The sequence below is a fragment of the Paramacrobiotus metropolitanus genome, unplaced genomic scaffold (genome assembly GCF_019649055.1).
Source record: "Paramacrobiotus metropolitanus isolate TYO unplaced genomic scaffold, Prichtersi_v1.0 Parri_scaffold0000002, whole genome shotgun sequence".
In the NCBI taxonomy this organism is placed as follows: domain Eukaryota; kingdom Metazoa; phylum Tardigrada; class Eutardigrada; order Parachela; family Macrobiotidae; genus Paramacrobiotus; species Paramacrobiotus metropolitanus.
The window spans coordinates 922,827-933,493 of NW_026570222.1; the positions used below are offsets into that span (position 1 = coordinate 922,827).

The 10,667-nt window shown below is 41.2% G+C and overlaps 3 protein-coding genes across 4 annotated transcripts; 1 reads left to right on the forward strand and 2 right to left on the reverse strand.

Annotated features, from left to right (window-relative positions):
• Nucleotides 1-3,934: 3,934 nt before the first annotated feature.
• LOC129584768 (origin recognition complex subunit 4-like) lies at nucleotides 3,935-6,627 on the forward strand. 2 transcript variants are annotated; one of them, XM_055477085.1, is made up of 2 exons: nucleotides 3,935-5,508; nucleotides 5,655-6,627. In XM_055477085.1, exons 1-2 carry the CDS (start codon nucleotides 4,791-4,793, stop codon nucleotides 6,200-6,202), a joined length of 1,266 nt encoding a protein of 421 aa, XP_055333060.1. In that variant the 5' UTR covers nucleotides 3,935-4,790; the 3' UTR covers nucleotides 6,203-6,627. The 2 variants fall into 2 exon arrangements, with proteins under 2 accessions (XP_055333060.1, XP_055333067.1); XM_055477092.1 differs by having other exon boundaries at nucleotides 3,935-5,487; nucleotides 5,655-6,624.
• LOC129584759 (uncharacterized) lies at nucleotides 6,422-9,316 on the reverse strand. The gene is made up of 6 exons (XM_055477072.1): nucleotides 8,794-9,316; nucleotides 8,617-8,695; nucleotides 7,618-8,295; nucleotides 7,215-7,514; nucleotides 6,973-7,071; nucleotides 6,422-6,857 (listed from the first exon to the last, which is right to left on the reverse strand). The coding sequence occupies exons 1-6, from the start codon at nucleotides 9,265-9,267 to the stop codon at nucleotides 6,610-6,612; spliced, it is 1,878 nt and encodes a 625-aa protein (XP_055333047.1). The 5' UTR covers nucleotides 9,268-9,316; the 3' UTR covers nucleotides 6,422-6,609.
• Nucleotides 9,317-9,454: 138 nt separating this feature from the next.
• On the reverse strand, nucleotides 9,455-10,602 carry LOC129588648 (uncharacterized). Its single transcript, XM_055482977.1, has 2 exons — nucleotides 10,068-10,602; nucleotides 9,455-9,860 (listed from the first exon to the last, which is right to left on the reverse strand). The coding sequence occupies exons 1-2, from the start codon at nucleotides 10,465-10,467 to the stop codon at nucleotides 9,715-9,717; spliced, it is 546 nt and encodes a 181-aa protein (XP_055338952.1). The 5' UTR covers nucleotides 10,468-10,602; the 3' UTR covers nucleotides 9,455-9,714.
• Between the last annotated feature and the right edge of the window lie 65 nt (nucleotides 10,603-10,667).

Here is a 10,667-nt window from a genome sequence, read left to right on the forward strand (position 1 = left end):
CAAATGATTTCGATCACCTATTTAGTTAACATCTTATAATTCTCATTCCTTCAGCGAAACTAAGCTAAAATGCAGATAGGATAAAAAGTGAATTTATGGCTTTTGTGCACTTATGGTTAGACGCATTCACTTTCACACAGAAGGAATTTTGTAAACTTCTCCCTCCAGACCTTAAGTCTACCAGGTACTAAATTTGAAATTTCCACCGAAAGAATGCTTGCAATAGATTCTGGTGGTAGCTCGGTCACTCATTTTCTTAGCGGGCTTCTGGACAGCAATGGAAGTTCGGTCACTTGCTCACCCTGCGGGGATCCATGCTCTGTACAGCAGCGGTAGTTCACTCGTTTACTTAGCGGACTGGGTGCTCTGGACAGCAGAGGTATTTGGGTCACTCGTTCACTTAGCAGGCTGTGTTCTGGACAGTAGTGGTACTTCGGCCACTCGTTCACCTAGCGGGCTGGGTGCTCTAGACAGTTGTGGTACTGCGGTCACCCGTTCACCTAGCGGGCTGTGTGTTCTGGACAGTAGTGGTACTTCGGTCACTCGTTCACCTAGCGGGCTGTGTGCTCTGGACAGTAGTGGTACTTCGGTCACTCGTTCACCTAGCGGGCTGTGTGCTCTGGACAACAGCGGTAGTTCGGTCACTCGTTCACCTAGCGGGCTGTGCGCTCTAGACAGTAGTGGTAGTTCGGTCACAGCGGGGGCTCTGTGAAACTAAGACCGTCTGGCCGGGATTTGGAATATGAGCACTCAGATTACGGAAATGGTTTTTGCTGTTGGAATATGAGCACTCAGATTACGGAAATGGTTTTTGCTGATTCTATACGGGAAAGCTGGGTTCGTGTATCCCATTTTATTTTTTGTGGTAAAGATCTAGAATGTAGACTACCGTATTATTCCGTATTATACGGAATAATTTAAGGACTGTATATGCTGATAATTAATCCCTGTCCTTAGTTTTGCTCGGACTGCAGTGAAAGGTTAGCCCGTTTAAACGATTACTATGGTCAGTTTGGTTTGCAGCTGCCTTCAAATGGCTTTAAACGAGAGTTCTTATTCTTAAGGGAAGTGGGCCGGTACATGGTACCAAATTCGTGTACATACACGAAACCTTACACTTTCGCGCACTCCCAAACACATTATTGACTCGGTTTATGACTTTCTGTAGCCCGAAGATTTGTATACACTGGCGTGAAAACCGTTTGTGCGCGCAACATCCGGTTCGGGAGTTATGGCTTTTAGAAAATTCCAGAAAGTTTAAATGCATTCAGGTGTACCAAAAGTCTCATTATGGACCGATCTCTCAAATTTTAAAATGAATTTTAAACTTTTTGAAACTCATTTTTTAAAATTTGAAAAAATTGCTAGAACAATGGATCGGATCATCGGTGTAAAAACGTTCTTCGTGGTTATGTGCATTTACGTTCAAAATTTGAGGGAGATCGGTCGATAATGAGTCTTTTGGTACACCTGAATGCATTTAAATTTAATTTTGCACGTAAATGCGCATGTCCAGGAAGTTTGTTTTTACATCGATCCAGGCTTCCATGATTTTTTTCAAATTTTAAAATGAATTTTAAACTTTTTGAAACTCATTTTAAAATTTGAAAAAATTGCTAGAACAATGGATCGGATCATCGGTGTAAAATCGTTCTTCGCGGTTATGTGCATTTACGTGCAAAATTTGAGGGAGATCGGTCGATAATGAGACTTTTGGTACACCTGAATGCATTTAAACTTTTTGGAATTTTCTTACAGCCATAACTCCCGAACCGGATGTTGGTACCATGTACCGGCCCACTTCCCTTAAGTCATGTTTTTGAGCGCTTTAAATTGTTAACGATTTATTGAAACAGAGTCATTCACTAGCAGCATCGTTTGTGTTACTGCTATTTGGCTTTTCTAGTTTTGTAGGAGAATAACCTTTATAATTTGTTGATCTAAAAAGGGTATCAGTTTAAATTTACTGGTTTCGTGCTCCATGCAACAGGACTTTGAAATTGTTTTCAAGGTCACCTTGAGCTTTCAGCTCTACCGGCACCGGTGTCTCTGCACGGAAGCCGGAGCGGATAATTACCAAAACAAATGCATGTGACACAGTTTCCAGACATGCTGAATCGAATGGCGTTAGCAGTTTTTCGATTAATTTTTTGGTTTGTTCTGACCAGATCGTACGGGGTTTTCCGTTGTAATATAGATCTTTACCTTGATTATTGCTGCTATTAGCCACTGTAACTGTACATGCATGTGATATTGGATTTTTTGAATCAAAATGTCGTTTTTTCTTTCATGAAACAATTTTGATATGTTGTATTTGCTGATCACTTTTCCGCTGAATTTCACTCACTTATCACCTTTTCGATTTAGAAATTAAAGACACGTTGCCGAAAGTCATGTTGGCAGTTGGTACAGTCCACCGAACGTTTCTTACCGTGCGTTTTTTTAAGCGATATAAAAATCAGAGTTCATACAAGTCATACTGCATCGATTTTTAAAATTTATTATTGCTGTATAACAAAAAAATCTCCAGTGTAAAAATAAAATTGTTTCCAAAAAAGTGGCAAAATACCAAAACTTTTTAGCTCTTTTCTTACAACGGCGCCCCTTTTGTTGTGCGACCGGCTGCATTACGCGATGTACTGTAGGATGTACATAAGGTTGTACTACAGTATGCACTTCAAGTTGTGCTACAGGATGAACATTAGGTTGTACTACAGGCTGCACTTCAGATTGCGCTTCACGTTGTATTCAATATATTTTAAAGGCAATCAATATTATAAGCATTAAAGATTAATACAAAACATCTCTTGCGCTTAATTTACTTTTTAACGTTAACTGCACATTAAGCAGCTTCCGCTGAAAAATGTAATAAATTCTTTTTAAACTTTGATTTGGACAAATTTTTTACCATAATGAATTGGATACGTAGGATTATCATTTTGTTTTATCAAACTGTAGAGGAACCCTTTAAAAATTTACATCCTAAAAATAATGTTAATTTCATAAGGGTTTACAATAAATTGCACAATATGTGGTAATGGCGAGTAAAAACGTATAATTGTGGTAAGCTAATTTGGACTTGCCAAATCCTAAGTTGGGTGCCAAAATATTGGATCAGCAAAACAGAATTGATGTATAACCCAGCTATTGAATTTTTTTTTTGAAGATGATTTTCAAAAAATTGGAAAATGACAAAATGATGAGCCTTCTCGTACAGCACCGCCCGTCAGGTTTCATTACAATAACCGGAATGTTGTACAACAGGTTCCACTACACATTGTACTATAAGATATACATCAGGGCGTACTACAGGATGTACTTCAGGTTGTACTACAAGGTATACTGCAGGGATTATATAATTTATTAAACATTAAAAAGCTACTAAGCGTAAAAGGTACTATAAAAATGCTACAATACTGCGTTTTGTTGATGGTATTAATATTGTAAATTTTCATAATATATGTAATTTATTAGGTTTCCTGTGCATAAATCCAAACCCTGCAGAAAAGTAAGTAGATATTTTAATTTCTGGGTGTGACGCTGTTCTAATGACTCAATTACTTGGTTTTCAGTTAAAGTAAACTATATTTTTTGCCTGATGAAATTAACTTTCCATAAACACGGTTTAACTCACCCGTACTCGTATTGTATTTTATTGAAGGCCCTTATAAAAATAACGTCATTTCTAGGATGCAATTATTAAAGGGCCTCCCTGTAAACTTGATAAATCAAAATGATAAGTCTACGCATCCAATTCCTAATAGTAAAAAATTTGTCCAAATCAAATTTAAAAAATATTTCGTTTTCCAACGGAAGCTAGTAGCTACTTAATCTTTTGTTAACGTTAAAAAGCCAATAAATCGCAAAAGGTTTTCCATAACAATTTTTCTGATGTTTATAATAATTATGGTCTTTTAAAATATATTAAAACAACTCAAAGCGCAATCTGATTTGCAGCCTGTGTTACAACCTAAGGTTCATCATGTAGTACAACCTGAAGTGCATACTGTAGTACAACCTTATGTACATCCTACAGTACATCGCGCAGTGCAGTTGGTAGTACAACAAACATACGCCGCCATAAAAAAACAGCTAAACAGTCTCGGTATTTTGCAACTATTTTTTGGAAACCATTTTATTTTGTAGTGGTGATTTTATTGTACAGCAATAACAAATTTTAAAAAATTGATGCAGTACGACTTGTATGAATTCTGTTACTAGTATTTATATCGCTTATAAAGAAAGCGCACGGTAAGAAACGTTCTGTGCCAGCATGACTTTCTTGTTTCTAAATTGAAAAGGTGATTAATGAAATTCAGCGGAAAGTGATCAGCAAAAACAAATTATCAAAATCTGTTTTATGAAAGAAGAAACGAATTCTGACATCGTTATTCAAAAAATCCAATATCACATGCATGTACAGTTACAGTGGTTAATAGCAGCAATAATATAATAATGGTTGCAATCGAAACTAAGGAAATTGTGTAAGTCTTATACGCAATTAGGGTTCGATGGATAAAGCCCTGCTCATTGGCTGTGGGTGGGAGTTCGTTATAGCGTTAGGTCTACGAGGAGCTGTTTTCGCGTTAGGAACGCGTCTGTCACGGGCCACAGACTGAGCTGTCCTTCGCACAGGAGGCGCTCACATGCACTGTCGTTCTGGCCTTTTTGTCGTTGTGTGGGTCCGCGGTCCAGAACTGCATTATTGTGTTTAAGCACAGTATAATTCCGACGAATAATGAAAAATTAGATTAAATTAGAATACATGCTTTGTTGATTGTTTGTGCATTATGCCTCCCCAGACGAAGAAGCGTCGAGGGGGTCGGGAAGTGGACATCTTTCTTAGTGTTGCCTCGAAGAAATGCGTGGAACAGCTCGACGCTGTGCTGAAGAGGGTCTTTTGCCGTGGTTCCCGAGAATCAGTGATCCTTTGTGGACCTTCTGGTTGCGGAAAATCCACAGTTTTAGAGCAGGCTCTCCAAATATACCGAGATGACAGTGATTTGTGGAATACCTTCCACCATATCAGACTGGATGGCTGGACCCAAGCTGGCGACTCACGGACATGCGTGGATGAAATCCTGCTGCAGGTTGGTGCTGGCAGACAGAAGAACGATGGCGGAATTACTGGTTCTTTGGCCGAAAAATTGCTGGAAATGGGGCGCATTTTGACTGACGTTTCCCAAAAGGAGAACAAATCTGGTTTTCTTATTATTATTGATCAGTTGGAAGGGCTGGCGGAGCAGAAGACCCAGTTAATTCTGTACACTCTTCTGGATCTTGTGTTTACGAGTACGCTTGCTGTTTGTGTGATTGGAATGACGACCGTCCTTGATGTTATGGAACGAATGGAAAAGCGCGTTAGATCAAGATTTTCCAACCGTATCATTAATGTCGGCGCGGAAATATTTGCTGGCTTCGATGAATTTTGTCATGCCTTTGTTTTTCGGGCGTCCTGTTTGATAGACGAACTTGCGGAAAGCGATGGTACGCAGAAGAAGAGCGATGGTACACAGAAGTTTAATTTTCCCTTGCCATGTTTGGCACGTGTTATGTGGTTTTATACCGGATATTTCTGGTTGCGTCAGTGGTTTGGGTGTTTGATAGCGCTAATTGGTAAACTTGTTGCGAAGTGAATCGTTTTATTTTCGTAGTTGCTGAAGCTCTGAAAGAGGGAACCGCTGTGCAGAGCTTAGAGAAAGCCTACGAAGAAAGAGGAGGATGGAATACCATTAATCAGTTGTCACTACTGGTGGCGTCTTTCTGTGAAAATTGTGGCTCCAGGTTCACTGCAAAACATATTGTCCAAGCAGTTAAAATGATCCTCGAAGATCGAACAGTGGATGTTATTAGAGATCTGCCACATCTCCATTTTGCTCTTCTGCTATGTTGCTTTCAGTTCACCAGAACACACCAGACAAGAAATTTTAATTACTGTTTGGTGGAAGAAATCTACAGCGAGGCTACAAAAATGCGGCTGAGGAATTTGAAGTTTGGCCAGCATTTACTGATGCAAGCATTCTCGGATTTGGTAGATTACGGACTTCTGAAGTTCGTCGATCGAGTGAAGGATGAGCCTTGGAAGTACCGATCGGTCACTTTAGGCATGGCACTGCAGCATATCCGTGGCGCTGTTGGTGAAATAGATATGACCAAAATGCCTACTGATTTGAGAGCATTTTGCAGTGAAGTCTTGCGGTAATGTATTTATTTTCGTACTTTTTATTTTCTTTTGTCCTTCCATTTTTGAATTTTGTTAATTTGCTTTCCTGTTAGCATTTACACGAGTATTGCGTATTCAGTTTAATTTCTTTGAAAACATTGACCATCGGCTACTTGACCAAAATTTTTGATTGTTTTTATCGGTTTTAGTGGTAAACCACATTAAAACTAAGTGTGTATTTGTCGTATACTACCGGATTTCATCTGTTCGGATGTTAGCACAAACAAGCTAAAATAGTTGTGAGTTTACTACCATACGAGTATAATACGTACCACATGCATAATATTGTACATGCATAGTTATGTCATGAAAACCCGGGAAACGTCTATGGACGAGAATTATGTTACAGAAATAAAATCTCAGACTTGCTTCAAGACTCATTTCATTTAGAACATCTTTCGCGGGTACACACGAGAGACGGCGCCCCTCCGAAGCGGTTCGGTGTCTATAGTTTCCGCTGGCTTGTTATCTGCACGGCTCAAAGTGCGGACAGGAAAGGTTAAGTCCATCAGTGAAACCCGACTTTGCGCTTCTTCCCGCAACATTCGGTATTCCGCGGCAATCCGGTCCGCTTCATCGTAATTAAAATTCAGCGAATGTCCTGGCGGGAGATAGCTTCCAGGATTGGTCGATGCTAAAACAGCGTAAAAAATATTTTTGGGAGATATGTTTAATAAAGTATCTACCATGTATACCTAGATACCTCTGATTACACTCAAATTCAATTGACTTAAATGATTGTGTTTTACCTGGTTTCACTCCACCATACTCTTCCGCGTCGGTTAAACGCCCTTTCGGTTGTTTGAACGGGGTATTCAAATCAGAAAGCACATCATGCGAACCAATTCCTAGAAAACCAAATCTGTCTCAGCATGGGCGTTGAAGGACAGACAAGGACATGCTTGTCCGCAAGGCTTACACTTTATTAAGGTCGACAAATGGGTTTTAACAAAATTTAAAATTGTCTTGCCTTCGAACAGTTTTTACCCACCTGGTGCTGTTATCGGTCGAAATACCGGAGTCGGGTTAAAGTTAAAACCGATACTTGTGTCCAGTGTACCGAGTTTCGCAGTATCCGGCAAATTTACAGGGTGCATACTCGTGTGTGGGCGCTTTTTACGTGGAATATCAACATTATCTTGTCGACGAGCGACCTTCTGTTTCGATTCGCAGTGCTTCCCTTGGCTGTTTCTTCTATCTGCGTTGCGACTTTCAGGCAAAGGGATAATCTGCACTGGTCCTCGTATAAGTAGTGCAACTTCCCCCGTATCCAGCAAGACCCGCTCTGGCACTGGATTATATGAAATTGCGCACGTATTAAATAGTCAAATTTATAACCAACAGAGACTTTAGTTTCTGTTTTCAACCTGAAGTATTAACAATTAAGGAAGTACCTGCTGCTCCGGATGTTCTTAACGAAGCGGCGACGTGATCTCTCGCCGGTGTAACGTTTTGACCGGGTGAAGGAGCTACGTCCAGAGGAGAAACACCGCCGCTATCCGGTGCTGGAGTCGAAGCAAACTGAATCGCGACAGACCGGGCCAGACTTCCCGAGGAATTTCCCGATCGCGACTGCTCATAGTCCACTGTCTGAACAGCTTCATCCAGCGAAACATGATCCCGAGAAGAGCGGCGCGGCAATCGCAGTGAACGGGCCAAAATCGGACTGGTCCCTCTGGTGACCAATTTATTTTGACTATGGCGACGCTCGGGACGATGTTTTGCCCTCCCCGCGGAAGAATGCCGGTTGGCTTGTGTTGACTGTTGACTGAGATGATCGGATGTGACACTCCGGTGGGAGTACACGTATTCTGTCGAATGCTGCGTATGGACGCGCTCTTTCGACTGGTCACCGTCTGCCCGTTGCGTTTTCGGGGTAGCACCGCCCCGTGCTGGCTCTCTTTCGCTGACCCCTCCGTCACTCGTGGCGTCTGCTTCTAGCCAAGCCAATTCATCCGATGGGTTGCTGAAGGAGACCAGCGTCGGCTCTCGCAGGTAACGTTGAACTGATTCCGGTAGTTTCGGAAAAGACGATGACTGGAAAAACGGAGCCGGTCGCGAAGAAGGGTGGGCTGCATCAAACAGACCCAAACTTGGTCAAAAATAACTTTTTTCCCAAACATTAACATGCTTCAGCAACGCTGCTAATGCGTAGACATTGCAAAAATATAATCATTCTGAACAACCGTTCATACACTACGTTCTACAAGACTACAAATAATGGTCACAAGAGCGCACACGAGAGGTCCAGCCACGTTTCAGTGCGCACAAGAATGGATTGCGAATGACAGACTATCAATAAACTCACGACGCAAAGTCTGATGATTGCGGCAAGGTTCACTGCGGTAATCGTAATTCGTAACTGGCAAATCGAAGAATACTTTCTGGCTTACCTTTCTTGCACAAGACATCTTCGGCTTTTTCTCGGTGCATTCGTTCAGACACCCGCATATTTCCGAAAATTGGTCCCAACTGTAAGGTAACAAAGCTTCCACAGTAATTTTGTAACGGATGCTACCGATGAGTAAGAACAGACGAGAAAACACCGACGAAACAAAGTGCAAGTGTACCCGTGTGGATTTCATTGGCAGCGAAACACGCACAGCCGCATCCTGCCGCTCAATGGCGTCTTGGGATTCTTCACGATGTCGCGATGTCTTCGCATCAGCATGTTGGTCAGCAGTTCGTGCACTTCGATGTTTACGCGGGCGAGATTTTAGTAACACACGATAACCCCGACGATTCGGCCGGCGCGACTGATGTGCGCTCGCCACGTTATCAAGCGGACGGTTGTCCGCTTCCTGATCACCGGAATTACGATGATCGGTTAGGAGACGGCCTTTCCGTTTATCCATCCAGACCAGAATATCAGCAATTAAAATTCCAAGCACGCATGAATGACATCGCCAATCAAATAACAATACAGTATAAAACAATGAAGTCAGATGCAAGAACATAACAATTGTCAACAAGGCTGGTAATACTTCGTAAAGCATGAAATGCTTTCGTACGTAGATATGTGAAGGAAAAAACTGAAGCTGCATAGACCGATTAAATTATTCTAGCACCTACTTAGGGTACAATGCAGGCATATGCAATACCGTCGACTTCTGGAACTAAGAAGACCGGCACGAATGCACGATACCGGTAGATATAATTGTAATAAGCATCTGTACGTATCTATATTTTCAGCAGGTTTACGCTTTGACTTTTTAATTTATTGTACAATACAAGCAATTTTTTTCCAAGCCATGTTTTGCATTTTTTAACAAATAGGCTCACCAGAGTCGTATGCATCGAATAACCAATGTACTGCAAAAACAATGTACCGGTAACCGAAACACCGCAAATCAATTAGAGTAAGAAGCGTCCAGTTCATATTGCGGCATTCATAAACACAGATTTGGGCAGTACTAAAATATCGAAAATTAGAAATTCAGTACTTATTCAAGAAACATAAAAAGGCACAGGGCAATAATTGTTTTTAGTATTTACAGTAAAATATTCGGCCCAACAACATCGTTATTATTAGGGAACGTAATAAAGTCGGAAAGTGTTAAGGCTAATGAGTAATCCGAAGACCAAGAGCTATCCTGAATATATGGCGTATTTTCGGAACCGGCATTCGATGTCAAATCTACAACAAAGGATTTGACAATGGTTTCATTCCCAATTATTTAAGTTTTTCAGTTTTTCGATTCAAATACAGTCGATATGCAAAATAAAGCCGTTAATAGCATATATTGGGTATATATAACCGCGACGAATACAAACGCAAAAGAAATTAAAGTGGAACAAAAGAAAGTGGAGACACAAACGAAAGTGGAAAAATTTTGCTCGTTACCTTGTATTGCTGTACCAGGATTCGCACACGTAGGTCCTGACCAGGACTTCACTGGAGCCGGGGCATGATTCTGTTCATGTTCTAATTCAATTAATTTTGAAATCATTTCCGGGCGCATGGCCAGCCGCGCTCGGAGGTCAAGTATTTTTCTGGCCAGTTGCAGGTTTTCTTGCAGGTACCGGTGCATTAGAATTACCCGTTCACCTTCGGGTATGTCAGAAGATATTGCGACGGACGCCATCGATGACGTTTTAGAACAAGGTCGCGAACGTCGACGAGAACAACTGCCGGCTACGTGTGCAGACAACGTGGAAGCAGGAGAGTCTGCAACCAACAGTTCGGCCAGTTGGGTCCCAGTATTAAGGAGCGCGTGGGAACTTCCGGTGTCACCCGCTTCCATTCTTGTTAACCTAAAGTAGTAATGAAATAAGTATTCACAGAACAATAATCACAAATCGGTTAAAAATACCAAATTAGGGACAGAAACAACACAACAATAATATGGTTCACAAACGAAACTAAGTAGTAAGTGTACAGTAAGAAACGATCAGTGTACAGATATGTTGAAGGAATCGTGAGTTTTGGTTGCTTGGAAATACG

Bases quoted from the DNA above. Each gene is read 5' to 3' on its own strand.
- LOC129584768 (XM_055477085.1), top strand. From the start codon at position 4,791: ATGCCTCCCCAGACGAAGAAGCGTCGAGGGGGTCGGGAAGTGGACATC. The intron at 5,509-5,654 runs GTACACAGAAGT...TTATTTTCGTAG, and splicing joins TACGCAGAAGAAGAGCGATG to TTGCTGAAGCTCTGAAAGAG.
- LOC129588648 (XM_055482977.1), bottom strand. From the start codon at position 10,467: ATGGAAGCGGGTGACACCGGAAGTTCCCACGCGCTCCTTAATACTGGG. The intron at 9,861-10,067 runs GTAACGAGCAAA...CCTTTGTTGTAG, and splicing joins TCCTGGTACAGCAATACAAG to ATTTGACATCGAATGCCGGT.
- LOC129584759 (XM_055477072.1), bottom strand. From the start codon at position 9,267: ATGCAGCTTCAGTTTTTTCCTTCACATATCTACGTACGAAAGCATTTC. The intron at 8,696-8,793 runs GTACACTTGCAC...GTTACCTTACAG, and splicing joins TGCCAATGAAATCCACACGG to TTGGGACCAATTTTCGGAAA. The intron at 6,858-6,972 runs GTAAAACACAAT...ACGCTGTTTTAG, and splicing joins GTATGGTGGAGTGAAACCAG to CATCGACCAATCCTGGAAGC.